General features: G+C 40.2%; 1 protein-coding gene across 3 annotated transcripts in view; it reads right to left on the reverse strand.

Moving 5' to 3' along the window:
- LOC126235890 (ATP-dependent DNA/RNA helicase DHX36-like) overlaps positions 1–27022 on the reverse strand; it is a 273504-nt gene that overhangs the window by 98738 nt on the left and 147744 nt on the right. For all 3 annotated transcript variants that reach the window (XM_049944821.1, XM_049944818.1, XM_049944819.1), the window contains exons 10-12: positions 6068–6279; positions 5692–5769; positions 3793–3979 (exon numbers count right to left, since the gene is read on the reverse strand). In XM_049944821.1, the coding sequence (XP_049800778.1) occupies positions 3793–3979; positions 5692–5769; positions 6068–6279 (477 nt within the window). The remainder of the gene's footprint in view (positions 1–3792; positions 3980–5691; positions 5770–6067; positions 6280–27022) is intronic.

Genomic DNA, 27022 nt, shown 5'->3' on the forward strand with positions numbered 1-27022 from the left:
CTTCCTGGGACAATGAATTCACGGTGTTCTTATTTCAATTTCCAGGAGTGTATGTTAGAAGTATTGACCCTACTATTGAGACACTTGTCCCACTGTGACACAAGTGATAAGGTGGTGAATAGCTGTCTCATAAAATTCCCAGGGCTGCAATGGAACCAGTTCCACGCATACAGCTAGACATCTTCGTCCACCCGAGTGCAGGAAAGGTTACGCTGATATTCTTCTTTGACCAAGATGGTCCCCTTCTGATTCACTTCCTACAGCATGGGACAACAGTGAATGCTCAGCATTACTCATGAACCTTGACTGCCTTTCGCCAAGCTATAAAATTAAAACGACCAGGCAATCTCACCCCTGGGTCAATCTACTCCATGACAATGGAAAGCCTCATATGGCCAACACAGTCGTGGTGTAACGCCGGAAATGCATATCCTCCTATTTCCATCTAATGTACTATGAATTTTTTTCTTATTTTGTTACCTGAAGATATGACATTTCTGTGTCTTTGTATATTGTAATTGTTTTACTATTTGTATATATATGCATTTATGTCGATGTATAATTGGTTTGTTTTGTGAATATTATTTGTATTTATACGCTGGGTCTGGCCTAGGGAAAACTATGCTATCGAACGAATACATCGATAGGTCGTGTGGAGAACCAAAGTGTTTAGGATCTTTGGTAGTGTGAACTCTGCCGCATGGAGCGTGGGCAGAGGAGAGTCTGGCTGGAGGAGGGCAGTGGAGCAGGTGCGTTGTGTGACGCTCCCGCGAGTTGCCTCGCTTTCGGGGTTTGGCAGCATGTAATTGCGCTCGACTTGGTATGATAGTTTCTGACACGATGTCGCGGACGGGAAGCATTAGCTGGCACACATCAAGAGCCCGTTTCGCCTGGTCACCATGTAGAGAAGGAGGCGCGCCAACATCCAGCTTCTGCAACAGCGACGGCTGACAATGAGTGACTGTCGCCACCTCCTCAACCGACGGCTTCAAACCTTCAATCAACCAACAAGGAAGACTGGAAGCAAGTAAAGTTTTAGAACTGTATGGCAGACCTCAGCTTTTAAAATTGTTGCATCACAAAATTACAGCAACTTAGCATGAACCTTTGTTGCTCATTGTCCCAATTGCATTACCAAGCAGGGTCCCTTCCTTTTCCGAAATGAACCCGAGTGTCGTTGAAATTCAGACGCCAGTGTTGAAGTAATATCATTTCATTTCACTGCTTTAATTTCAAAGTTCAGTTAATGTATTCATAGCTGGCTGCAGTATTCAGATTACGCAAGCACAAATTAAGAGTGCGAGTTTTGTTACCATATTTTAGCTTACCTGTGACTGCAGCTCGGCTTGGTACGTACTAAATGTTACTATTGTTAATTGTTCAGAATCATTCAATTCAAGTTCAAAGTTAAATCTCTTATTTCTAAATTGCGTAGATTCAAGTAGCTTTTGAAATGATTGTTGAGGTAGCACCAAGACTAACCTTATTTTACTGAATTTCGTAGTGCTTCAGAAACAAATCTCACTATTAATTTCAGTCACTAAATTAACTTTCAATTTTACGGTTTTATTAATTCTTTTGTTAAATTAAGTCAGAGTGTAGTGAAATTTATTACTTCTGACAAGCTTTCAGTTTTCACACTACACGTGTCAACCTTCAGTTGCCACGCTTCTAGTGCTAATTATATGTGTAATAACCTTTCTTTTTCAGTTACTATAGTAATTGTCCACAGGACTGGCGACCGTAATTTCCCCCAAATCTCAAATATCTAATTACCGCTAGTTAATTGTTAACGTAACGGCCACACATTTACTTTCTTTATTAACTTTACCCCTTTTCAAAATTAATTTCCACCAGTTTCATTTGCATTTTTCCTTTCATTTAGATGTAACGCTTTCCTCCCTCTTTACTGACAGATTAACTTCGGTGACGATTGCTTTTCCCAAATTTCCATTAGGTACACACGGTTTAATTTTTCACTGTAATTAAGGTCGGTAAATGAGGGGGAGGTTACAGTGGCACTCCTGCAGAAATTCAAATGGGATGTTCTCGGCTACCCTCCATACAGTCTGGACCTCTCTCCCTGTGATTAAGCCATTTTCGGTTCCCTTAAAAAGGCTCTAATGATTCACCTCTGATGATGTCGTCCAGCTGTACGTGCAGAATTGGTTCACATCGCTACCCTGGGAATTTTATGAGACAGCCATTCACCACTTTGTGTCAGTGTGGGATAAGTGTCTCAACAGCTAGGGTGAATACTTCTAACTTACAGGTACTGTTTTCTATAATTATGCCTCTGGCTCATTTCTTTTTGAACGCGCCTTATATTTTAGGTTGTTAGTTCCATCATCTTTGACTTATTGATTGCCTTGTTCATTACTTTTTTGGTTTTTAAAATTCTCTCCAACTTTTTTCTACTGAGTTTCCTCTTGTTCTGCAATGCTCTCTTTCCTGTGAGGTAGTATCGAATCTAACTTTCCAAGTTCCTATCTTCTTTTATACCACAGGAAGAACCCTCTGATTCTTATAGCTGCTGTTTTTGTGACTATCAGTGTACACTTGTGTGTGTGTGTGTGTGTGTGTGTGTGTGTGTGTGTGGTGGTGGTGGTGGTGGTGGTATTGCTGCTACTGCTGCTGCTACTTACTAAGATATTATACACACTGAATTACAGTCTTATTTGGTGACCACTTCTTCATAACTGATGATTTTTTAATGATGTCAAGCTATTAATGTAACTAATATATGTATTCCACTTCAGCACTCAATCCCACTACATTATCAGCCCTCCAAATACGGATGCACAAAAATGGTTCAGCAAGTTTCATTCACATAAAAATTTATGAAACATAAAACACTAATCACACTCACATATCAGAATTTTTGTTATGGTAAGTAAGGAAATCCATTGGTATAAATGAGATTCATAGAATCCAAACACTTTCTCCTCTGCATCCATAATTATAATAGCACTCTCATTATTTCAGGCCAGATGTGTAATTTGTAAGCATGTACTATTACACAATCTGATTGCATCAAGGTTTCGCATTAAGAGAACCAGGACACCAATCTTTAACCTTGGTTAATGAGAAGACACTCTGACAATTCGAAAGAGTTAAGTACGTCTATGGGGCACGAGGTGACATGTTCCGCATCAATAATATTATTGACAGACAGATATTCTACAATATATCCTTCTACTGCTGGCATAATATTTTTAATTTATCTGTCCCAAAAATAATTTGTAGTTCACTAAAGCACAAATTTTATAACATTTCTGCATGCAGTAATGTCAGCTGCCTTCAAGTACCTGTCTTGCTTGGGTAAGCATAGCTCGTGATGTGCACGCCTCCAATGCATGGCAATATGGCACACGCTTCACTGCCAGGCAGCGCTTGGACAGGAGCCCGTATTTATGCATTGTGCTATTGAAGTTATATATAATATGACAAGTGCATTACACAACAAAATTTAGTAATTTTTTACATGGCTTATGTTCACTGATGTAAAAAAAAAAAAAATTCTATTTCGTACTTCACCCTCTTAGGGGTCAGCCGTTTAAATTTTCTAAAGTAGTCTATGTTTAATCTATGTTCTTCCTTAGGGCTCAAGCTATTTCCATGTCAACTTTCAGCAAAATCACTTGAGTGATTTAGTCAAGAAAATGTAGCAAACAGAGGTACTTTTACACTTATAATGTTAGTACTATGAATTGTAACAAATTCTTGGGAACATGAGGAAATAGAAGGTAATATAAACGGTGGTTTAGGAGCATGAAAAAACTTCTCCCTCACCTTCCAGCTCGTCCACGCCGCTGCTTTGCATTAGCAAGGCTCACCCACTCTGGCTGCAGGGTAGATATGTTTTTTTCTATATCAAAGTTTTTCATCTTGGTCTTACCACAGTCCACAACATATACAACATCATCTATTGTTATTGAGGTCTCAGCGATGCTTGTTGAAATTATAATCTTACGGACTCCTGAAACACGGAACGTGACATTCTTTTTCAAATATCTTTCACGCACAACAAATCTTTTCCCCCCCACACTCAACAGGAAAAAAATGGTCTTATTTTGATGCAACAAAACACATAATACATCAATGACTCATATTTTTACATTTATTTCTCTTGTCAAGAAAATTATGTAATATCTGTCCATTTGTAATACTTAATGGTCATCTAATTTTAATCACTTACAGTGCAAGCACTTACAAAGACTTCTATTAACTATATACACTATATAAATTGGTATTTTCTAGATATGGGCGCTGGGAGCAATTCTTGCCTCCCACAAGGACTATTATTGCACAGTACATAGCACATAAAAAGGTCTCTAGAAAAGCAGATAAGAAAAACAAAGGTAGCCATCATTACAAACAATTTTGTATAGTTGAAACTAAATTTTTGCTGCTACAAATTAAATGAAAACTACTACACAATGGTAGTGAGAACAATATTGTTTTCTAAGGTTGGCACTGACACCCAAACCTCCAGATGTAAGGCACTCAGATCGGCACCAAACGTTGTATGTCGATTGAGTATCAACCAAAATACCAATTTAGTTCATGCTATGAGCTGTTGTCTAGTAGAACATTCGTAAATGTTAATTAAAAGTAACATCAGAACTATGGAGCACAGCAAAAGCTTGTCTGTGAGAGATTGTTTTCTAGACCTTGCGTGAGTGAGCTGCTAGAGTGTGAGGTCGTTGTACCAAAGATACTACGTTTGAACGTCATTAATGTCAGCTTTTGTCAAATAGTTCATGAGTGAAACTGTTATATGGGAGAACATTTTCCTGACTTGTAAAAGGACTTTTCAGACTTTGTAGCAACGTTCTTTTAGCAATCTGCTTTTGCTTCATTAACTGAAAGCAGCAAACCTATAGTGAACATCTGTATAGGTAAGTGTGGCGTTCGGCTGCACATGTGAGAAAGAACACCATACCTATCTATAAAAATATACTATATAGGTTTAATACTTTCAGATAATAAAGCGAAAGCAGACTGTCAAAAAAGAGCAACTCTGAAAAGTCCTTTTACATGTCAAGAGAATTTTCTCCCATACAACAGTTTCACGCATAAACAGTTAAAAATAAATTGTCATTAGTGGGGTTTGAACGTGGGACCATTGGTGCAACTACCACACGCTCTGCCAATTCACCGATGAGAAATTTACGAAAACCCTCACTCACAAAGAGTTTTTCTGTGCTCTGTAGTTCTGGCATTATTTTTAATTACCATTTATGCATGTTCTACCGGACAACAGCACATACAACACACTAAATCGGTGTTTCGCTTGATACTCTATCGACATAGAACATTTGGTACCGATCTGATGGTCTGACATCTGGAGGTTTGGGTATGAGCAGAAACAAGTATATAACGGCTGATTTCTATTGATATCCCTTCTCCCACCATCCCATGGGAAAAATACTGATTTATAATGTGGGTAACCTGCTGATTTGGTTTTTTACAAACTTTCAGCTGTGTAAGAGGACTGATTTTATTTTTTCTTTAATAAGGGGCAGAGCCTGGAATAACACTCTACAAATTTAACTTAGTATTTAGAGAAATCAATAGTGTTTTACAAATGGGCAATTATTTACACAAAGAATGGTTAAGTGCTCATACTAATGTAAGAATCATTAATTACCAGACTGTGCTTAGCTTCTTATTGCCAAGTAATCATACCTGGAGGCGGTCTCTCAAACACAGATTTCTGCATCACAGTAGGCATCAGAGAATGGAGAGGAATTATACGATACTTATCTGGAATCAGCAACAAGGCTAATGTTACTCACAATGACGTGGTGCAGCTGACTATTTTATAATGCTAACTTTAAGAAAAAAGTAAAACAAATGAAGTTAAATGGAAAACCAGACAAAAGAATCATCATACCTATAATTCAGCAAAGCATTGATTTCCTGCATATTTCTTTTCTAGGGGGGCTTGGAAAGAGGCAGAAAGATGCTAATGCCTTTTTTTTATAAAATTACTTATGTGGAAGGAGTCAATTTCAAATTCCACACAGTTTTAATAATTCCACTTTAGCTTTTAGATACTTACATGGTGGAAATGCACCACTTTCTTCCAATGATTTGTTCAGTGCAGAAATATTATCCCAACCAGGTAGAAAAACAAGAATGGCACCCTCTGGCTTATTCTTACATATGTACTGAACCAAAGCACGAATAAGCTCAATATTCAGCTCCTCACAATCAGGATTTCTCAGACTGTGTATCACCCTTGTTGAGTACTTTCCTTCTGTTTCTAGCTTCCTGACAGAGAAGAAGGCAGAATGTAGCAGGTTTAATTGTTTAGTATAAAGGTGAACAACAGATGTCACTGTAAGTTAAAGTCAATGACAAAAAAATGTAGTTATAATAATGTGAGATTACCTTTTAATAACACTATGACTGTATGAAGAACAAACAACAGTTGTGATGTTATCCATACAAAAATAAAAATTACTTACTGCCTAATCTTTTATTAACTTATTACATACACATAAAACGAGAGATAAATAAAAAGGCAATGTTGCAGGAATGGCTCCTGGTCAAGTCAACAGATATCTTGAAATTCCCATAATATTTCATCGGCACCGAATTCGAATGCCAATAGTGAAGATTTCTTGGTCAGTAACAGGAAAGACAACTACACCAGCTATCCAACGATGAACCAAGAGTTTCAGAACACACGCAAAGACTGTCGTTCATACAGTGTGCTGCTGTCAGTCATCTCAAAACCTCTCTCAGGAGCAACATGTCAATATATGCACCCACATTCACATTAACATCTGACTAGCCTCACCATTGTCATCTGAACATCTACAGCACCACCAAAGTGTTATCCCTTCTATGACCAATAGTTCTCCTTTGTGATCACTGTGATTTTAACAAGGTCATCACTGATCTCATGCTGTGCTAAGTTTGTATCCTGTGCCTCTGTTCAGCAGAGTTGTCAAGCTGTGAATTTCCAGCATATTTTTAATAAAGTTGTACTGGTACAAAGATGGTGAGAGGAGAATTTTGGTACTTTTGTAGTCCATATTGTGCCCCTTACTCAATGCCCAGTCACTGTAGATTTCTGTGTCTGGTGCATACATGTGTTCTGCCTTATATTTGGTACATCTGTCTTGCACAGCATATATGATGTCTCTGACTACGAGGAATCAGAGTTTTGTTGGTGGACAGAAGGCGCATTTAACTATGTTTCTTTAGTAATCCTCCTATTTTCGAAGAAATGCCCCCAATATATGGCAAGACGACCATTCCTCTTTGTCCTCCACTTTCTTCCAGGTGTCCAGCTGCTCACTTTAACATGCACCACATGTAAGGTGCAGCAAATCTCCCGTTTGGAATATCCATTCTGGGGGGAGGAGGGAGGGGGGACTGTATGGAGATGGCATAGCTCTATAGATAAGTTGTCTGAATGAGATGCAGCTCATGCTCCATGCCACTTTGTTGTGAAGGCTGCTGACAGCTGGTGGCCTGTAAGTTTATGTCCATGTGAGAAGATTCGTGTTACACAGCATGACCCAGGATGCCACACACTTTTCTCCACATCAACTCAGGAATGGAAGTCCACCGTTTTACTCCATCTCCATTGCAAACTTGAAGTTACAATGAAGAAAATTTAGGTGTCACAGAAATACATCCAGCAACACAGTGCTATGGGGCCTGATTAAGAAAGGTGTCACCTACACAGTCCCAAAAGCATACGGTTTTTAACTCCATCCACTTAAGTGCCCTCTCCTTGAAATCTTCAATAAAAACATTAGCCACAATGGGTGACTAGGGACTATCTGCTGCAGTATCATCTGTCTATTCAGAGAATTAGTCACTGAATAAAAAACAGGTTGAGGTGAGCACAGGCTTAAACAAATCAACCAGTTCTCCTTTCAGCTTCTCGTCAATGAGCAACAGGGAGTCCTGCAATGGTACTTGAGTAAAAACTGTGTTATCAAAACTTACAAGCATATCTGATGTTGCAAGTCTTACGTTCTTGGGCTGACAAATGAAGTCTTCTGAGTTGCAGAAGTGGTACTCACCTACAGGGCACAAATGTGTTGCCAGATGTTTTGACAAATCTGCTGAACAGAGACACAAGATACCAATTTAGAAAGCATGAGATCCGGTGGTGGTCATGTTAAAATCACAATGACTACAAAGGGGAACTATTGGCCATACAAGCCCTAATGCTTCGGTGGTGACATAGATATTCAGATGAGAATGGGAACAATGGTCCCACACCAGTTTGGGCAGGTATATTGACAAGCAGCACCCACAAGAGGCCATTGGGGCAGCTGACAGCAAGGCACAGCATAAACAACTGCCTTTGTTTGTGTGTCCAAAGCTCTTGGTTCATCATTCAACAGGTTACTATTTTTAACCAAATTTGGCGTCTTCACACCTGCGCATTTTCTATTTAGACTGGCATACATAGGATGCTTCAGTCACAGCTCAGCAGTGTGTTCGTCCCACCTGAAGATATCAGTCAGTTGTACCAATGAAATATTGTGAGAGTTTCACAATGACATCCAGGTCACTCCATCTCAAGTGATCACAGGCCTTCTGCATTTTAAGTTTCAATTTTCCTGAAACTTACTGTGGGTGGAGACCTACCCTAGAAATGAATCTGTGCAATATTTTAAATCATGAGCTTAAGAGTACGAGAAGAAGTGGCCTTCTATTTGCATGGCTTTTCGAAAAGTATGCATGAAACTGAACAAGAAACAATGTCTGAGCCTGTTTTATTACAAGACAAAAGCAAGTAGGAAAATCTTTCTTTCAAGTCTTTGATAAATTTTGGCTTTGAATCAGAAACATACTGTGTGGCAGAATGTAAAAGCATTTTGTGAGACAGCATAATGCATTGAAGTGATTCAAAAAAATCTGCAGAGAAAAATGCAGACTTTTTGACCCTCTTTGGAGTCAGGTATCTTAGGAAGAAAATTGCAAAGGGACTATGACTAGGCATATTTGTTGACAATGCCTGGGACATCATTTATTAGCATATCTTCCCGCTTAGCCAATTACTTTCAATTACACTCAGTCACAACTTGGGGTCAAATTAAAATTACAATAAATGAGCCAAGTTCAGATGAAAATATTGCAAAAGGGTCATTTCAGAAATTATTCTTTCCAGCAGCATTGGAAAGAACACAATTTTCTGCACTAGCAACATCTAGCTGGATCTTAGTGTCAGTTCAGCAAAAGGAAGAAATATGATGTTGAACTTCATTTAAATCATGTGTAATACGCTACCAACGCAACACTATGCAGGTTGCTGGACCCATAACTTCAAGACAAGAAAGAATAACAACTGGTAGATAAATGCTGGTGTCCTAACCACCCACGAAAATCATGGAAATTTGATGACTCAACCTCTTCAAAATCATTAGTCGAGTCAGTTTCTCTACTTATCCTGGTAGTGAGCACATATGGTTGCAAAGGCAAGAGGGGCATGATGATGTCATCAAATATTGCTTATCCTGTGTCTTCATTGAGGTTTCAAAGCCTCAGTTTGGTTTCTCATCATGGTTCCCAAGCCAATGCTATTTAAAATTACTGCTTCATGGAATTAAATTTTTCTTCCGTATTGTTCAATATGGCTTCTGGAAAATTATACTTAAGCCCTATTCTAGATGCAGAAGGTGCTGCAATATTCATGATGATGTGCTGTTCAGGAATCCAACATTTATCTTCTCTTTCAGGCCACAGAATAACTGAGCTGGACCAAATGGGTGCACTGATTTGAGCAGGGCATCATGTTCTTCAGTATCAACTTCACATTTGTTCCCAATCCACCAGCAATTGTCATACACGCAGATGATGCATTGGCCAGGAATAAGGCTCAAAATTGACATGAAAGCCACACTGGTGTCAGTTGATTGATAAACTAAGGCCTCAAAAGAAGTTATCTCACTTGAAACCCAGCTACTTGAATGTGGTTCAAATTCATTGGCAAAAATTGGTGATTTTTACGAGTTCTGGCTTGAAGCATGGCCGCTTGCAAATAATTCTTCTGGTAGCTGTCTTTCATCTTATATTTCATGGCATCAATTTGGCAATCACCAACGTTGCTTGACCTAGCACTGTTCATTTAGTAAGTTGTACCATCTTGCGATGGTAGCATCTTGCGCACAATTTTGTTGAAGTTAAACCTTACTTTTCATCCCTTTGCTGAATTGACTCTAAGATACAACAAGATGTTTCTAGTGGAGAAAAGTGGGCTCTTTCCAGTGGTTCTGGAAAAAACAACTTCTGATGTGACTCTTTTGCAACATTTTCACCTGAACTTTGCTCACTTTCTGCAGCTTTACATTTGGCACCATGTTTCTGACTGAGTATGATCCACAATAAGTGCTTAGGCAGGAAGATATACTAATAAGAGTCCTGCCCCAGGTACTGTTAATATATGTGCCAAGTTGTTGTTGTTCTGTGTTTTTTTTCTACCAGAAAATCAGACTCCAAAAAAGTTTAAAGATTTGAATGCTTTTCTCTGCAGGATTTTTGGCGTACTCTGGTGCATTATACTGGTTTTCTGTGACTAGTCTACAGGGAAAGCTTCAAGCAATAAAAAAGGCAAAGTGTTTATAAAACTGATTCCTAGCCAAATGGGTGATGGGTGGAAGAAAGAACCAAGACCCCTTTGGGTAATACAATGTCCTACATGGGGCAATTGCCATATGGTAGCAACAGGAATTATGGAGATAGAAGCATGCATACATACACAGAAATGAAAACTGACAAGCTAAAGGAAATCATTGAACTGTGGGTTTCTTTGCTAAAACTATACTCGAGAGACTTAATCAATCAGAAAATTTTGTTACTGAAGTATCTGACGTATAACAGTAACACCTGCTGTTCTACAATATGTAATTTTGATTTTTCCATTTTTTTCCGGCCTTGTTGTTAGTTCACCATTATGGCTATGTGCTAGTAAAACCACTGTTGTTTGTTTTATTTATTTATTTGCTTTTTTTGGGGGGAGGGGGGGGGGGAGTGATCATTGGCTTTAGTGCATAGTTAACAAATTTAACTATAGCGTAGCACTGCCACTATTTTTCAGTGCTACCGAGTAAAATAGTGGCCCTGCCTTGGTTGTTGCATAAAGGGCCAAAGTCCCACATGCAGAGCTGACCAAAACACTGTTATATTAGGTGCCATAACACACAAGTCAATGTCACATAGCAGTCTGAGCCAGCAGCCAGCAACTCAACAATGTCGAAGCAGAAGAAAGATGGGGCCACTGCAGTATTGGCAGGCCAATTACTAGGTTACTACACCTCCAAACTATGGGCATGCTTTGGTGTAGTACATGGTTGGAAGTGGTTCTTTGGTGATTCAAGTAGGCACCAAACCTGTATGAACGGCTATCATTTTTAGCCAACGGCATCTTAGTTGGGCAGCACTATCTACGGTGGGAGGTCTACACCAGTCAATGTGGCAACATGATTCTGCAAGCAGCAACCACGAGACTTGGTCTTCACCAATGATGGGCCTACTGCTGGTTCTAAGTCCACCACTGTGGACTTAAGAGCATTGTAGCTGGAGGACCACCTCCAGGCTCACTCCAGCTGCAGCCAGTCTTCTGCCCTGGAGGTCAGCCACTTGGTACACATGCTGCCACGAACTCTGGTGTCAGCCAAGCCTACCCAGCTGCTGATGTTAAAACTAGCTTTTGGCTGTCTGTTGCATCGGCACCACCACACTCACTGCTGTCAGAACACATCCCATGAGGGAGAGAGAGGGAAGGCATCACTGCTGCAGAGCATTGCTATGAATGTTGTTTATTCACTAACAACACTTATGGCTAATAACGATGTCCTTATGTGGCCACTGGTCATCATACTGATGACAAACCATCACCTCAACTCAACCCTGCCACCGTAGAGGTCATCACCTCAAGCCTCTAACAGTTTGGTGTCAGAAGGGAGATTGGTATAGCTAGACCAGGAACCTTGTCTCCAGCTGTAACTAACAGTATCAACGTGCAGGGGGATTAGTGCAGTACACGAAATTTATGTTGACAGCAGTAGAATCTTTCTGCTGGAAGCTACAAATACTGATACTATAAATTTTAAGAAATAACATTTTGTGAAAAGAATGTCGGCTTCCCTCCAGAGATTTGCACTTGAGTTCATGAAACATCTGTGTAATACTTTTGTCTTGATGGAGTTTACTGATGACAAATCTAGCAGCAAGCCTCTGATTTTTTTTATATAGATGATGTGACTTACCGAACAAAAGCGCTGGCAGGTCGATAGACACACAAACAAACACAAACATACACACAAAATTCAAGCTTTCGCAACAAACTGTTGCCTCATCAGGAAAGAGGGGAAGGAGAGGGAAAGACGAAAGGATGTGGGTTTTATGGGAGAGGGTAAGGAGTCATTCCAATCCCGGGAGCGGAAAGACTTACCTTAGGGGGAAAAAAGGACAGGTATACACTCGCGCACACACACACACACACACACACACACACACACATATCCATCCACACATATACAGACACAAGCAGACATATTTAAAGACGTGGAATGTTTACAGACATTCAAGCAGTAAAGAAAGGGTTGAACCAGTGATCTATAAACTCTCTCTTTTTTATATGAGCTAAACTTTTCTAAAGCTGTTCCAATAAACTGAAGGCTACCATTCACCTTCCTTACTACCGATCTTACATGCTTGTTCCATTTCATAATGCTTTCCAATATTAAACTAGATATTGTCCCCATTAGACAGTTGTGCATGCAAGACACTCAGCCCTAGCAGCTGCGAAAGTGTTAATCAACATGACTGTGTCAAGCAGCATACCATTCTTACTGTATTCGAACATTAGGCAGGATTGTTTTTCATAATTATCTGCATTAATTTACATTTTCCCACATTTACAGTAAGCAGCCATTCACCATACCATATAAAAATTCTGCCTAAGTCAACCTGCATTCTTCTACAGTCACTCAAAGACAACATCTTCCCTCACACTACATGACACTGTAGCACACAATCACAAATTACTGCCCACCTTGTCCATCAAATCATTTACATATATAGAGAACAAGAGCAGTCCTATCACACTTCCCTGGAGCATTTCTGATGACACCTATGTGTCTGACGAACATTCACCATCCAGGGCAACATACTGGATTCTGTTACTTAAGAAGTCTTTGAGCCACTCACATCTCTGAAAACCAATCTGCAGTCGACATGTAATTCTGGGAATGAGACGTACTACTTCCCTGCTCTCGACTGACCGATGAAAGTTGTTCATGACTTAAGGTAAACTGAATGGATGCTTCTGGAGTCATCTGCTCTGTCGTGCTGCAGATGAAGGACATTGAGAGAATATGATCTCATGACATCAAAGAAATGCTCACTAGAGAATAAATGATGCTGAAATATATTTATACCAAATGTTATTGTCTTGATGGACTCTGATAGACACACAGTCTCTTGTCTGTCTGGAATACATGCAGAGGTTGTGGGTCTGTCATCATCTAGAGATGGATATTATAGTCAGTACATCAAGTTCAAACTCTGTTGGTTTGGGGAGGGGAGGGAAGAAGAGGGGCTGCAGAGGGGAGAATAAGGGCTTGGGAGGGGACAAGAAGAGGAGGGGAGTGAGTGGAGAAGAGGGGGTGAGAGGTAGGGTAGGGGGAGGGGCAAGGGAGGGGGAGGGGAGGGACAGGGGAGAGGGAGAGGGAGGGACAAGGGCAAGGGAGGGGGAGGGGAAGGGCAAGGGAGGGGAAGGGCAAGGGAGGGGGAGGGGAAGGGCAAGGGAGGGGAGGGACAAGGGCAAGGGAGGGGAGGGACAAGGGCAAGGGAGGGGAAGGGCAAGAGAGGGGAGGGCAGGAGGAGGGGAAGGGAGGGGAGGGCAGGAGGAGGGGAAGGCAGATGCAGATACTGCAATATATTGTAACAACTGGTCACTGAGAATAACACCACACACAAATTTGCTTTCAATTCAGTCATTTGGGGAGGGATGAAATGGACAGGATGGTTGAAATACTGCTCACACGTTTCACTGTAAAATTTATGCCTCTAGTGAATACTAAACAAATATGTAACAGGTGAGGAGGCTGTCTCATTCTGGGGCCTGTAGTATCCGTTCTGACCTGAACACTGATATGAATAAACTATATCTAGTAGCGCTCACAAGTAAACAGATGCAGACTCAGATTTTTATTGCTGCCAATATTTTCAACACTCATCTACCTTTTTCTCTCAGCAGAGCACTGCGAGTTCATGGAATCTGCACTAAAGTATCTGTGTGCCTGCATGGTTACCCACAATTATAAATATCAAATGGTCTTATTGTAGTACTGTGTGGTGAAGTCAGTCATGGATAGCAGCTTTTGTATAAAGATGAACACTTTTACAATGTGAGAGCAATTTTTTGATTTAATATGAAAAGGCCAATTCCAATGTCTAAGTCTTTTCATTATAGCCATTACTGAATCCCTTTACAAAACACTTTTGTGCCTTTTACATTGTGTGTTCCTACAAATAAGAATAGGTACAACTGCACCATGCATTTGTTCTACAAGCTGCATCCTAATTCCAGGCACATGTCCAAAAGATTTAATTACAAATGAGGTTCACACTCAGTGAGTATCGTAAAGAAAAAAATATAATTAGATGTACTACAGGTCCAACTGATCTGCCCTTTCTTTTAGTTCTGAAAACTAGGATTGTCCATGTACCTTTATACATGTCCATTAGCAGTACAGTGAAACCCAGACCAGACTTAAAGAAAGCAAAATTGAGGAAAATGCAAAATTGAGAAAAACATTAAAACTCCCCATAATACAAGCAAAAATGTGTAATCTGCATATATTATTAAAAATTGCAATCCACGCCAATACTCTGTATAAGATCTGTCTAAGTGAAGGAAATTAAATGTACAATAAAATGTTTACACAATATTTTGTGGTAATGAATTTCATCAGTTCTCAAAAAATCACAGATGTGTAACAGCAAACAAAACCTCATCAAAAAATTTGAAATTGGTGTCTGTGTACAAGGTAATTGAGTTACTTTCTGACATGCTACAACCACAAATTATGCATTCGAAACATGTGTTTTTGAGAGCTCATCCTCAGTGATTACACAAAAAAAAGCAAAAATTGATTAACATGTTGAATTAAACCAAAAACGTCACAGCAGCTACGTGGTTAAGCCATAAGCATAAACGTGGACATCTGCTTAATAACAAACTTTATAGTCACCATTGCTGTTATTGTTTAATGCTTTTCTTACGGGGTGCACTTCATATACTCAACACCGTTAAAGTGTTATTTTAGGCTTGATGAGAGAGACAGAGACGTGGAAAAAATGAGTTTACTTCCCCAGCTGACATTACGAGCTCATTAGCAATCGACTCTGTGAATTTCTGCATACTGTGTAAAACATAAATTTGAAAGAAAGCTCGGTTGCTACAGTTTCGCTTCATGCCCTCTATTGCTGTTGCCACAATCTACAATATGTGGCGTGTGCAGTACATATGTGAGTAGTATACATAGTTTTTGCAATTGTATTGTGTCAGATTTGTACAAAAAAAGTCTTTAAAATGCACTATCGCAAAATCCTTGGTCTATTTCCGTGTGACGTCTCTGTCATAGCACATCTGCGCAAAAATTATGTTTTCAGCACTTCATAAAATGCTTTCACTCCCATCGCTGAAGGGCCACACCCCCCTCTCCACACATCCAGTAAGTGAGCTCATTTTACATGTGTTAGTGTGGTGTGGTGCTGCATTGGCTTTTGGGTGACATAAGAAATCGCCAGCCAATAAGAGTTCACTACCCAGAAATGGGCGACGTTTCCTCGACTATGATCGAGCACATTCTTCAGGACTCAGTGTTTGAATTTAAAAGGTTGATGATTGCTATTGTTGCTGAATACAGTGCATCGTAAATACATGTAAAACTATGAGACTGAGTTATAAGCGGCACAAGAAAAGGTGGTGGCTGGGCCCCTTCGTAATCTATTGGTTCGGCCCGGAACCTTTAGCTCACTGTCTTGTTTTTCTATTATTGCTGCAATCTAGCAGTCGTATCATAATTACGCAGTGAAGCTAAATGTTTCAAGTTGTGTTGGCAACTCTGACTGTGGATTATGTCAGCATTTCCTCTCCCACGTCTCCCCTCTCCACAATGGCCTAAAATATTCCCTTAACTCCACCACCACCACCCGTGGTGCAAACAGTCAGTCTTTTCTGCTGCTTATTACTTGTTCAACACATGACATGTCAATAGGAAGAAAATGGAATTAAGTCAAGCAAGACATCGAGGAAGAACTCAGTATCAAGGTACACCTTACTAGGAAAAGATATAAAATCAGGGAATTTTTAGCATTGATCTTACGGGTTTTTCACAGGGCACTACAAATTTATGGTGCAGAATCACGAAAAATGTAAAATCGGAGAACGTACTGTACTGAAATTTCTCCTGATAGTCGGTCATGGCTACCAATTCGCTGCGCCCAAATATGTTTGCACACCAAAATTTTTGGTGATAAAGGTGGAATGAGGATTGAGGCAGATGCTTTATCAGAATCTTTTAAACACACACACACACACACACACACACACACACACACACACACACACACACACACACACACCAGTGGAAAAATGCTGCTGTCAGAGCACAAAAAGGGTCAATACATTCCTCTTTAAACGACTCGGGTAAAGCAGCTACCTCAATCCTCATTCCACCATTATCACCAAAAATTTTGGTGTGCGAACATATTCGGGCTCTTTTAACACAGAATATTCTGAATCATTTTACCCAGTCTCTCTTTGTAGTTATGCCTGTCTCTCTCTCATTGTCTCCTTTTTCTCCCATTGAATTGGTGTATATCCCACTGCCAATGTCTCCTCTCTCACTTACAGTGTCTCATTTTGTCTTTCCTTCCCACTCCACTGGCTCCCCCAAACCTTGATATTCTCAAAAATTCTGGGTGATCCAACTTACTTTTTCCTTTATACCCAATGTGTTTATAATTTCAGTCTAAAATGCAACATCCACTATACCTACGCGTTAAAGTTCACCAGTCTGAAAGAGTCAAACCCCCCCCCCCCCCCCCCCGCCAGCCTCGGCCCCTTCCATCCACCATCCCGCGCAGTTGCTCCTGCTGCTACTTCTCACTGATTTGTATCTTATTTCCACCTTTCTCCTACTTTCCTTTTGTCTGTTGCTACTATCTCCATCTATCTATCTATCTCTCTCTTACTCTTTTGCTGCCACTTTGCCCCTCCCACCATCACTGTTTTTCCCTCCCCTTTCTCTCCCAATGTCACTGCTTCCTCTCTCTTTCACCACCGTTGTTTCTCTGCTACTCTCTTTCAGCACAAAAAAGTGCAGATATGTTCACATGGCAAAATTTATGGTGTGGAAGATGGAATGAGGTTTGAGGCAGCTGGTTCCCCACTTTTCTATCATGGACTTTTAAAGATGAAGATATTCATCTTTTTTGTGCTCTGACGGTAGCGTAATTTCATTAATTACCTTCTTTTTCTTGCTACAAAAGGGCATGCGGCTTATAGAAAACAAAATCTATAGGTCAATAAAGTTTTGATAGTTTATTTATGAACTTCAAAATTTTTATAATTTGACACAAACAAGATAACACAAAACCGTTTCCTTTACATTTTTTTCTGGATACTTTCCTCAAAAACATCAGTTCTTCGAAACCATCCAGCTGATGATTTGCATTTTAAAAGAATAAAACAGTTATTAGATATATTTTACTGAATTCACAGTCCTTTCAGTTTTACATAATTTTTGGCGGTCACTTTAAGTTCTTTTCAGGTATGTTAAGACCTTTTTTTAACCTATTTTTTGTCACTGCAGTACTATTTTGGATGTATCTCTATAGGTGTGAAGTGCCCATTATACAGTGACAACACATCAAAGTTGATTGTTGTTGTGGTCTTCAGTCCTGAAACTGGTTTGATGCAGCTCTCCATGCTACTCTAACCTGTGCAAACTTCTTCATCTCCCAGTACCTACTGCAGCAAATCTTTCTGAATCTGCTTAGTGTATTCATCTCTTGGTCTCCCTCTACGATTTTTACCCTCCACGCTGCCCTCCAGTACTAAATTGGTGATCCCTTGATGCCTCAGAACATGTCCTACCAACCGATCCCTTCTTCTGGTCAAGTTGTGCCACAAACTCCTCTTCTCCCCAATTCTATTCAATACCTTATTAGTTATGTGATCTACCTATCTAATCTTCAGCATTCTTCTGTAGCATCACATTTCAAAAGCTTCTATTCTCTTCTTGTCTAAACTATTTATCGTCCACGTTTCACTTCCATACATGGCTACTCTCCATACAAATACTTTCAGAAACGATTTCCTGACACTTAAATCTATACTTGATGTTAACAAATTTCTCTTCTTCAGAAACGCTTTCCTTGCCATTCCCAGTCTACATTTTATATCCTCTCTACTTCGATCATCATCAGTTATTTTCCTCCCCAAATAGCAGAACTCCTTCGCTACTTTAAGCGTCTCATTTCCTAATCTAATTCCCGCAGCATCACCCGACTTAATTCGACTACATTCAACTATCTTCGTTTTGCTTTTGTTGATGTTCATCTTATACCCTCCTTTCAAGACACTGTCCATTCTGTTCAACTGCTCTTCCAAGTCCTTTGCTGCCTCTGACAGAATTACAATGTCATCGGCAAACCTTAATGTTTTTATTTCTTTTCCACAGATTTTATTGCCTACTCCAAACTTTTCTTTTGTTTCCTTTACTGCTTGCTCAATATACAGATTGAATAGCATCGGGGAGAGACTACAACCCTGTCTCACTCCCTTCCCAACCACTGCTTCCCTTTCATGTCCCTCGACTCTTATAACTGACATCTGGTTTCTGTACAAATTGTAAATAGACTTTCGCTCCCTGTATTTTACCCCTGCCACCTTCAGAATTTGAAAGAGAGTATTCCAGTCAACATTGTCAAAAGCTTTCTATAGGTCAACAAATGCTTGAAACGTAGGTTTGCCTTTCCTTAATCTAGCTTCTAAGATAAGTCGCAGGGTCAGTATTGCCTCACGTGTTCCAACATTTCTACAGAATCCAAACTGATCTTCCCCGAGGTCGGCTTCTACTGGTTTTTCCATTCGTCTGTAAAGAATTCGCGTTAGTATTTTGCAGCTGTGACTTGTTAAACTAATAGTTCAGTAATTTTCACATCTGTCAACACCTGCTTTCTTTGGGATTGGAATTATTATATTATCATAATGGATAATGATATGAAAAAAATGTTCAGGAGTTCCCTACGAATATCATCTTAAGAACATACAGCAAACATTTTGATGATTTGCCATGGAAAAAATTGTAGAGCTGGCCATCCCCACAACTGGTACTTTTCGTATGCAAAACACATGGTGTTTTCTCAGAAACTGCCAATGAACACTTGGTACTTTTATAAGCATCCTAAGGTCGACTCTAGACCATACTTAATGCAAAAGAAACAACCAATCTGCTCAGTTTCCCAAGACTGCAGGAAGGGTGTAATATTTAAATTTTGATCCTGTTCTGTAGGCTAGCTACATTATGACTGTTCTTCCAATAGGTATACAAATCATTGCTAAGCCAAAGAAGTGCAAGGACTGATTTTAAAAGTATTTTCTGTTGGTAGTTGGAAGAACACAACAATATTAGATAGGGAACAGTTTCCTAATGCTCTGCAAAATTATATTTATTTAATCGTGAACTGGCTTTTGGGCTCTTAGGCCATTGTTAGGAGACAACTGAATGTCACAACCACAGATAAAATGACATGCTACTTACACAGATACTATTCATACAGAAGATACAAAAACAATGGCACGTAGAAAGTATACAAAGGAAAGCATTAAATTTTTATGTAATGCAGAAACAGTTACATTTAACTACGAATGAAAAATAAATCTGAATCTGTAATTGTAATCTAATGTCTATATAACTAAAACCTAATTTAACAGAGGGAGCAAATGAAAATTGGGTTTTGTCATTTAATAATAAGCTGGCATTCTGTGTCACATATTTATTGATTTTCAGTATTTCCAATGGGGTCATCTATCTGCTTTTTTTAACAGACTGTAAAACTTCACACTCTACATTATATAGATGATTTTCTGTTAAAATCAAACGACGGAAAATCCAGGATGGAATAATGAAAATACTATGAAAAGGATAAAATGCTGCTCAGCATATAGGGGAGAAGCTGAGTCGCAGACAGGCATAACAAAAAGACTAATAACCCGTAAGCTTTCAGCCAGAAGGCCTTCTTCTGAAGAAGACAACATACATGTACACATTCACGCAAACACAGTTCCACCTCACATACATCAGCAAGCCTGTGGATAATAAGCCATGCATGTGCTGTAAGTGATATGGGGAATGGCAGTTGCCACTGAGAAAATTCATTCCACACAGTCGTATGACTTACATCGTGCTGACGCAGATGGGGGGCAGCTCTTTAAGTGTTGAAGACTGTTCCTCCAAGACATGTGTATGTATCAGGTACAACTGCCTATCAGGGTGACCCATTCCTGTCAACGAGCCCATCTCTCACAAATGATGAAACACTATTGTAAACATGGTGCAGGGATACATTTTCTGGTACAGCTGTGCTGCCACCCATCCTGTACCACTTACCCATTATTATGTAAAGATCATGTTAGCATTGCCTGGTTGGTATACTGGACAATTACCTCCCACTGCTGCATTACATGACATGTCCATATCAGAGTGAGTCAGCAAAAGTAGTGATTAAGATGCCTCCTAGTACCAATGTGTGAGCAGGCCACCATCATGGACAACATTACTACCCTTTTGAGTGCAGAGCTAACACACCAATACAGACAGAATATTCCCATTTGTCTGGTATGTTCTCGTATGTATTTTCTATCACTGGAAGCTAAACTGTCAAAAGACCTTTTATCTCCACTTTATAATGGGTGCACCTCCCTAGGAACACATCTCCACCCACATATCCAAATGACCTTTATTACTCCTTATCCTATCAGTACTCATTTCCTGCAATTTGCTCCCTTTTAGCAAAATCATCCTTCATATAACGCCATCAGCAAACTTTCAGAGATGGGAGTATGGGCCAAAACGAGAAGAAAATGTCAAGTAAAAGTGGGCTCTAAAATGCATACCTTAGGAGCTATGAGCACTTGTTCATCTTCACTAGTGTAAAACACATCTCATCTACTGAACAAGTGCTCATAGCTTTTAAGGTATGCAGTTTGGAGGCCATGTTTACTGGACATTATTTTCTTGTTTTTGTTCGTACTAGCTCCTCCCCCCCCCCCCCCAAAAAAAGAGAGCTTGCTATACAACAGATGTGTTTCACAGTATCTTCAAATGAAAAAAATTTCTCACAGCTGTTCAGGTATGCAATTTCAGAGCCCTTTCTTACAAAACATTTTTTTTTCTTTTTTTGGTCCATACTATCATCTTTGAAAGTTTGTTGATGGAATTCTGATTCACCTTGTATAATTGAGAGAGTGATCAGAAAAATACACAAGAAATCTAAATTTAATGTTGTGGTTTAACAATAATGCTCTACGTATACACATAACTGTACATAGGGGATTTCATCTTCACCACTTGGTGTCCACGTAACCAGCCCCTTATTCTAACCTTCCAACCCATGGCTCTTTCCTCCTTGAGAAAGGAACTAACTCTTCCAATAATTAGAATAGTTGCTATGAAATTTAAAACTTTCCTGGTGTATAGGTCATTCAACAAAATTTCCAGCACACTGTCAGATGTCAGTAACTTGCTGGTATTATATTTTGGCACAGAGTCTTCTGACCATCTTCAGGTTTATACTGATGAAAGTACACTGAGCTCCACTAATTAAATGCACCAGCACACATGTGGTGTACCAGTTATCACAGCTGCGTGACTCTGTGCTGCTAGGAGCATCCTCATCGAAATCAGATACATCATCCTGACATGGTAAAATTGCAGAACAAAACCAATTATCCAAACCATGGAGTTTTTCTATAACAGGATTCCATGCTTTATCTAATTGTAAACTGCCATCCTAAATTAAAAGGGCACAAGACAGTCTTATTTCCACTGATTCATTAATAACAGAGTTCCAAAAGTTTGAAATGTGGGCTACAATTTTTGTTTCATTGTATTTCATTGAATGACAGTGCTCTGTGGTAGCGGATTTGCTGTCTTGGAGGAGGTGAGTATGCCCCTGGTTTACCATGATGCACTCCTGAACAACGTGTGACACTTCCTCTGTTACGATTTACCATTCATATTGTTGATGGAGGACAAAATGTAACTTTTCTTAACTCTCTCCTTATCTTCACAGAAACCCTTTCCAGTATATTGCAGGTAGGCTGTTGTCTTCAAGGCTTCATCCTACTCCTTCTTGTGTCATTTGTCTGTTTATAGCACACTTTGTGTCAGCACAGATGGATATCTATTTTCTAGGAAAACATTTTGGATGTGTTCCAATTACATTTGCAGTTTATCAACATCTGAGATGGTATTGGATTGCTGATAACACGCAAGTGGAAATGGAATACCTTCAAACTGTGTACATGGAAAATAGACATTCATCTCAGCAGACACAGAGAGCACTACATACTTACAAGCGACACAACAAGGAAGAAAATGAGGCCTCCAAGACGACAGTCTACCTGTCACATACTCAAAAGGTTTCTGCAAAAATAAGCAGGGAATTAAGAAAACTTAATTCAAGTCATCTTTCATTCTCCATCAAAAATCTCTGTGCTTCTGGGATCAGTCAGAGATGACTTAGAGCTGCGCAAGGCAAATGTTTATAACATTCCTTGTGTGTGTGTGGTAAATCATATATATGGCAAAGATCATGCACTGTTCAGGAGTACATCATTGAACACCAATGCCAAACTCATCTCATGAAACAAAAATTGCGGCACACACTTCAAACTTTTGGAACTCTTATCAATGAATCAGTGGAAACATGACTGTTTCCAGTTAGATAATGCATGGTATCCTGTTACAGAAAAACTTCTGTGTTCTGAGTAATCGGGAAACACAGCTGTTTCCAGTTCATGTTCTGCATAATCGGCATTGTTCTGAAATTTTACCGTGTTAAGATGATCAATCTGATATTGAAGAGGACGGTCCCAGCAGTGCACATACTTGTAGCAGATGGATATTTGCTCTAGTAACATGTGCCCAATGGCAGCTGGTACACGAAGCATATGCTGGTATGTTTTAGCAGCAGAGATCAATGTACTTTCCCAAGTATATACCAGAAGACAGACAGAAGACTGCACTGAAATATCATGGCAGCACGTTACTGGCATATGGCAGTTCACCTGAAATTTCAGGAGAATGAATAGTTGCTTCTACTTTTATGTGTGTCAATAGGCAATACCTCAAAATGAGATGAATCTGATCAGGTGGTGTGAATCCGATAACTTACCTACTTCTCCACATTTGGATATATGAGAACAGCATTTTAACAAGAGCACCACAGCTGACTATTGTTATGAATTCTTGACTGATCTGTCTATATTAATGGCATGTTGGAGGGCCTGGTACCAACAAATGGCATTGTCAGTAATTGTGTAACTTATGTGCTGCACTCGTGAAGTAAACACATCAGTACAAAAACTTCTGCTGGCATCAGATTCTTTTGGTGTGCAATTGGCAAATTGCAAAATTTTTACTTGCATATGAACATCCCATGTATTACTGGTTTTGTTCATTCTTAATACTGCTTAGACACTATATGCACCTAAATACAAAATTTCCTTTTTGTAAGACGAATCTGATTATGAGAGTATACAAGAATGTTCTAAAACCAACCCAAGAAACCAACTATAGCCCAGAATTTCTTCTAAATGCTGTGAAGGCTGTCAAATGAGGAAAATTAAGCATTCACAAAGCTACACAGAACAGTATGCTGTTCCTTATACATGACATGATAAACTCAAGAACAGACATTAATGTAAAATACATGGACAACCACCTTTAACCAACAGTGAGGAAAAAACTGTAGTTGAAGGAACATTGTGTTGTGTGAAATGGGGGTTTCCTCTGAGGAGTAATGTTAGGGACATTATACAGGCACCTCTTCATCGAACAGGGCACAATGAAAAATTATTTCGTGGCTATAGATATAGTCATGAGTGGGTAAAACATTTTCTAAAAGAAATAAGAAACTAAAAAATACAGTAAGTGACAATGTTAAGAAGGCCGGGACAGCAGTTACCCGAGAAACAGTGAGGGTTCATCTTAAGAACCTCCAACATTATAAACCACAACAAGACCAACTTTTGTGATGATCCTGGACATGAGGAAGCGAGATACAAGATGTCCTGAAACGATTGTGGGTAGTTCTGAGTCAAGTATCAGTGTAATGATCGCACTGGCTGCAGAAGGGGCAGTCCTCCCACCATACACAGTGGTGCACTTTCACTTGTGATGCGTGTGAATTCAGAGATCACGCATCCATACAATTCACAGGCCCGCTTATAGAAGCCACAAGTGTCAGTCAATTGGTGCACTCCACTGAGCCTTCAAAGAAACAGTATTATTTAAGCAACCACAAATGAATGCTTGGTCTCCTCTGTGTTACTGTTGTCCAGTCAACGCGTTCAGTGCCGCGCACAACCTTACTTCACTGTATATAACATGTTGCTCTATAAAGCACTACGTTCTACAACTCCTGTCTGTTCTTGCAATAGTAAACTTGGCGACAAGTGAGAGTTACATTTTCTCCGTGTGTTAGTGTCAGTGCTAAGTCACCTGATAAACATCTCAATGGAAGAATTACTCCAACACCTCTCTGCCCATTGGAAACTTTTCACAGAACAACAGCAAGCTCTCGCCATCGCTATAAATCAACTATCATCTGTGTGTTCGAGGCGGGTTACTCTCCTGTCAATGCAACCATCACCCTTTCCAACATACGATGAATTGATGAAGATTGGATCTCCTACAAGACACAGTTATGTCATCATTTCCAGGTTTCTCGTGTGGGAGGATGCAAACCTGAGTAGTGTTTTCTTCTTTCTTTCCTGGCTTTTGTTGTGCCAACTTGTGCCTTTGCAAGAACCGGTCAGCTTATCATTTGATGAAATGTGCAAGTTGTGACAGAACACATCATTGTGACGTGTGGAATTTTACCATTGTAAAAAATGCCCAAACCAACCTCACAAAGTCTGGGGGGGAGGGGGGGGAAGGGAGGGAGGGGGTTATGAGAAGTTGCTCAGTCAACCCCTATTAGGCACACTGCAATGTTGCAATGTTCAAGATGTCGGGGAGTTTGCAACAGTACAATCTTCAATTCAACAGGCTGTGTCACAAAGTAACGGCCACCGCGGATATGGACGGACAACGCGCCACATAGGGAAACTTGGAATAGGCGTCCAGTAAAATGAGCCAATACTGATTTAGTAAGGGCTCCACAAAATTGAAATGTAGACGCTTCCTGATGTGTCGGCAGCTGGGCCAACACCTTGTAGATAGAGGTGGCTTAAAAGGCACGCTAGACTAACGCAGACGGGCGTGAAGTACTGGAACAGGATACGTAATTAATGCTATGAAGAAAAGAACGGAGCTTCTCATATACTTATCTTTAATTTCTTCTTGTACATCTCTATGGTGAACACAAGTGAGACTCTAATTACAATCACTGTAAGGCTAATGGCGCCTTGCTAGTTCGTAGCCATTAACTTAGCTGAAGGCTATTCTGTCTCTCGGCTAATGAGAGAGAAAGGCTTCGTACGTCTAGTCGCTAGCTCTGTCGTCCGTACAACTGGGCTGAGTTCGAGTCAGTCTCTCGAGACCTGCCTTGTGGTGGCGCTAGGTTTGCGATCACACAGTGGCGACACGCAGGTCCGACATGTACTACAGGACCGCGGCCGATTTAAGCTACCACCTAGCACGTGTGGTGTCTGGCTGTGACACCACATTTCCAAAGGTGCTGCAACACTGACCAGACACCTGCGGGGCCGACTGTTGCTGAACATAATGAATGCAAGCGTCAATAAGCTGCTTAATGTCTCCATCTACACCCGGCCAATACACATGCCAGTGGGCCAAAGCTTTGGTGCAAGAGGTGCCCCAATGACAGAGATGCAGAAGCAGCAGTACATCACAGCGTAAGGAAATGGGAAGCACAACTCGGGGGAGCAGTGTCCTTCATAGCCAACAAAAGAACCACATCAAACACAGAAAGGCAGTCTGGAGGGAGAAGTAATTATGCAAGGCATCCGAGGCACCGTACAGGGAATTTTCTGCCCAACCATAACTGCACAAGAGAGAGGACCACTAAGTACAGGATCCACAGTGACAACCAATGCTATCGCGGCACTAGTGATGGAAGAGCCGTCAACCCTGTTCTGGTTCTTAGTATCTAAATTAATACAAAGCAACTCATCCTGACTGAATATTGGGTCTGGGCTGATCGGAAGGCGAGACAAGACATCGGCATTGGCATGTTACGTCATTATCTAGTAATTCTGTTACTGATCTCATGATAGGAAGTGAGCTCACCACTGCGTATGATGTGGTGCCTTGTCAGCAAGGAAGGTGAAGGATTAAAGAAGAACAACCAACAGCTTGTGATCCGTGATTAAATGGAACTTAGAACCACACAAGAAGATGTGAAATTTCTTGAGGGCTAACACAATCACTAAAGCCTCCTGTCCAGTCTGGGAATACCACTGCTGAGTGGGAGTTAAAGTCTTAGTAGCGTAAGCAATGGATCATTCAGACTCGTCTACGTATTTGTGCACCAACACGGCATCAAGATTCTGATTCTATGTCAGTTCTCCACTCCTGCCTCTTGCAAATCTGTTGTTGCACCCTCACCTTCCTTGCTGTGGATCATTCCTGTACCACAGACCTGTTCGGGTTAGATGCATTTGACACTTTTGGTTTCTCCATTGCTGAAGGGTTAAATTCAGTGTCAGATCAAGTTCGGTATCAGCAAATGGAGTTCCTCTGCTCTGAGTATTCACCTCTGTTTTCTCCTGGGCTTG

This window comes from Schistocerca nitens, chromosome 2 (assembly GCF_023898315.1).
Source record: "Schistocerca nitens isolate TAMUIC-IGC-003100 chromosome 2, iqSchNite1.1, whole genome shotgun sequence".
Classification (NCBI taxonomy): Eukaryota; Metazoa; Arthropoda; class Insecta; order Orthoptera; family Acrididae; genus Schistocerca; species Schistocerca nitens.